At 50.6% G+C, this 3,557-nt stretch overlaps 1 protein-coding gene across 1 annotated transcript; it reads left to right on the top strand.

The window, feature by feature from the left end:
* Positions 1–1,148: 1,148 nt before the first annotated feature.
* Positions 1,149–2,639, top strand: LOC129407814 (myosin-11-like). The gene has a single exon (XM_055149938.1). The coding sequence runs from the start codon at positions 1,149–1,151 to the stop codon at positions 2,637–2,639; it is 1,491 nt and encodes a 496-aa protein (XP_055005913.1).
* The last annotated feature ends 918 nt before the right edge of the window (positions 2,640–3,557 follow it).

Here is a 3,557-nt window from a genome sequence, read left to right as displayed (position 1 = left end):
ACAAATCAGTCGGCCTTAATGAAGGCGGCGGGGGGAGAACATCAGACCTGTGTGGACCTCCTCCTGAAGAATCAGGCCCACGTCTCCCTCAGGGACGCTAACGGAGACACAGCGCTGCATTTGGCGGCGGGCACCTCCAGTGTGTCCACAGCTGGACTGCTCCTGGAGCACGGCGCTCACATAAACGCCTCCAATATATTCGGCCACACCCCTCTGAGTGAGGCGATCCGCCACCACCAAACTGAGATGGTGGAGTTTCTTCTAGAGAACGGAGCAGACGCCAACGCTTGTGAAAACCTCAGTCGAGTGTCTCCTTTAATGAGAGCGGCTCGAAGCGGCCAACAGCACCTGCTGCAGCTGCTTTTAGCGCACGGCGCAGATGTTTCTCTACGAGATTACGAAGGACGGTCCGCCCAGGACTACGCCGAGGAAAAGCGACACCAGGCCTGTGCTCAGCTCCTCATCACACACGCCACACGCTCAGCTGATGGACCTTCTGACCTCCAACATCGACCACAACAGGAGACTGGCACCTCCAACAATCCTGAGTCTGTCCACAAAGCAGCCAGGATGTCATGGATCCAAGACGAAGAGGAGGAGGAGGAGGAAGAAAGTGAACACTCCCTCAGCACCGCCCCCAATCACAGAACATCAGAGGAACCTTCTCGGAACAAACTTGGGGTTTGGACTTCAGTCCAAAAGTACATGATCAAAACGATGCTGGATGATTACGGTGAATCTTCAGAAGAGGACAAGAAGTCTGAGGAGAGTGAACCCTCCCACAGTGTTGCCTCCAAAACAAAAGAGAAACCACTTCTGAACAAAGAGGAAGGAGCTTCTGACCTACAGACAGAGCTGAGGAAAGACCTGGTAAAGTCTGATGAAGACGAACTGTCAGACTGGGACTCCACAGACACCCCTGAATCTACAAACAAGGAGGTTCTCATGATGGAGCAAGTTTATGAGCAGGAACAAGACAAACCAGATCCTTCAGAGCCTGAGCCAAATCCAGCACAAGGACCAGAGCGTGAGGAGGAGCCTGAAGACTGTGAAAGCTTCACAGAGGCTCCATCTCTCTCTGTGAGGACCTCACTGATGTCCCATCAAAACCAGCAGGGACAGAAGACCTGATCCAAGAAAAAGAAAAGATGGAAGTCAGTTCAGAAAAGCTGAGAATCCTGATGGACAAGAAGAAACAAGAAGAGGAACACCATGAGACTCGCAGTGCACGGGCTCTTCAGGAAAACCACCTGAACCTTCTTCTCTGCAAACAGCAAGAGATCGAGGCAAAGAACAAACAAAATATGATGAAGCTCCGTCAGCAGAACTCCACACTGCAGCAGCAGATCGTCTCTCTGACAGAATATGTGGAACATCTACAGGGCACTGGCACCCTCAAAGAGAAACAACTTCAGGAGGAGAACAAGCAGCTGAGCAGAGAACTTCACGCTCAGAAAGAGTTGGTCAATAAACATGAGACCACAGAGGAGCTCCTGGCCCAGGTCCACAGGGAAAATCAGTCACTGCGGCAGCAGCTGGAGGAGCTCCACAGACAAAGAGACGCTGAGCAGAAGAACATGGTCCACACGCAGCAACACTGCGCTGATATGATGTCCAAGCTGCACGCTGACTGTGACCAGAAGGTCCAGCTGGTGGAGGAGAGGAACAAGGAGCTGCTGCTGAGTCAGGTTCAAGACCTCCAAGACCAAGTCTGCACTTTAGAAAAAAAACTGGAGAGAGATGGAAATCTGAGGCTGCTGCAGCAGGACCTGTCCCAAACCCTGAAGGAGCTGTCCGAGAAGGAACGCTCTCTGGAGTTAAAGACCCAGCAATGCACCGACCTGGAGAATGAGAAGACTCGTGTCCTCAGGAAAGTGGACAGACTCAAAGACATGCTGGTAAAGATGGAAGACCAGCGTGTGAAGATGGAAAGACGCTGTAAATCTCTGGAGAGCAGCTTTGAGGAGAAGGAAAAGGAATGTGCCGCTGCAACACAGAGACTCCAGGAGACCCTTTCTACTTCAGCTGCTTCTGCTGCCACCATCAAAGATCTGAAGGAGGCTGTGCAAACACTGCAGATCCAAAATGTACAACTAAAGAAAGAAAAACCGCAGTCCTTCAAAACGGAGACTCTGGAAAGAGACGCTCATGAGGCTGAGAAGGTCAGAGCTCATTTACAGGAGCAGAGAAGAGTTTCACCCACTGCCCAGGAGCAGCAGGCTCTAGGGGAGCAGGAGGTGAAGAGCAGCTCCAGGTCAGGACTGCAGGAGTCAGAGCTGGAGAAGCAGAAGGCGGCTGTGGACGCTCGTCTGGAACAAGAGATGAGCAAAACCTCAGAGCTTCAGACAGAAGTGTGCAGGCTGCGCACTTTAGTGAAAAAGGCCAAGAAGAAGATCCAACACAACGACAGAAGAGGAGAGAAGATGAAGGATCTGGAGGTGCAGCTGGACAGAGAGACTCAGCGGCACCAACAGCTGAAGAAGGACAACAGTGACCTGCACGAGAAGCTGACGTCTCTGGAACACTCACTCCAGAAGAGCCAGAGGACGGAGGAGGAAGTGCAGGATCTCAGAAGACGAATGGAGGAGGCACAGAGAGAGAGAGCAGGCTGGTCGAGGAGAGAGCCAAGGACAAGATGAAATCCAACCTGCAGCAGATCAACCAACTCCTTCAGATTGAGTACAACTCGAGGGAAGCACAGCGCTCCCAGCAGGAACAGAGGATCAGGGAGCTGGAGAACCTGGTGTCCAGGACTCGCTCCAATGAACAGGAACTCCTCGGCCGGCTGGACTGGTACAGGAGCATGTACTCTGAGGAGCTTCACCTGCGCACGTCTCTGGAGGCTCGTCTCCCGGGAACTGAGGACTTTCTCACCCAGAGGAGAGCATCTGTGGAGTTGAGATGTTCCAGTGTAAACGTGGAGATGCAAACAGCGCACTTGTCCCTCATGGACAGAACCGTGCTGGAGCATCGCTAGGTGCTCCACAAGAACCTTCACAAGAACCTCCAGCTCTAAAGCAGCAGCAGACGCCCAACGGAGGATCAGAGGAAAACACCTTCTGACCTCATCCATCCAGAGCCCAAACCCCCCAAGATCTGAGCAGAACATTCCAGAAGAACTCCCCCTCCTCTGAGCAACACCAACGGAAAACGAAATAATAATCAAATAAAACATCAAAAAAAGAATTTAAAAAGAGTTTGTGGATTGATTTCTGAAGAACCAGATTGTTGTACAAAATTGTCTCATGTTTAAATGTTTTAAAGTTTTAATGTTTTAATGTTTTTAAAGTGTTTTTATTTATTTTTTTCTCATGCTAAATGTGTCCTGATTTAGACCTGGTTTAGACCTGGTTTAGACCTGGTTTAGTCCTGGTTTAGACCTGGTTTAGACCTGGTTTAGTCCTGGTTTAGACCTGGTTTAGTCCTGGTTTAGTCCTGGTTTAGACCTGGTTTAGTTCTGGTTTAGACCTGGTTTAGTCCTGGTTTAGACCTGGTTTAGTCCTGGTTTAGACCTGGTTTAGAACCTGGTTTAGTCCTGGTTTAGTCCTGGTTTAGAC

The sequence above is a fragment of the Boleophthalmus pectinirostris genome, unplaced genomic scaffold (assembly GCF_026225935.1).
Source record: "Boleophthalmus pectinirostris isolate CB_2022bp ecotype Guang Dong unplaced genomic scaffold, ASM2622593v1 HiC_scaffold_14, whole genome shotgun sequence".
In the NCBI taxonomy this organism is placed as follows: Eukaryota; Metazoa; Chordata; class Actinopteri; order Gobiiformes; family Gobiidae; genus Boleophthalmus; species Boleophthalmus pectinirostris.
The sequence above is the reverse complement of the archived record's forward strand: the minus strand, read 5'-3'. Positions and strand labels throughout refer to the sequence as shown.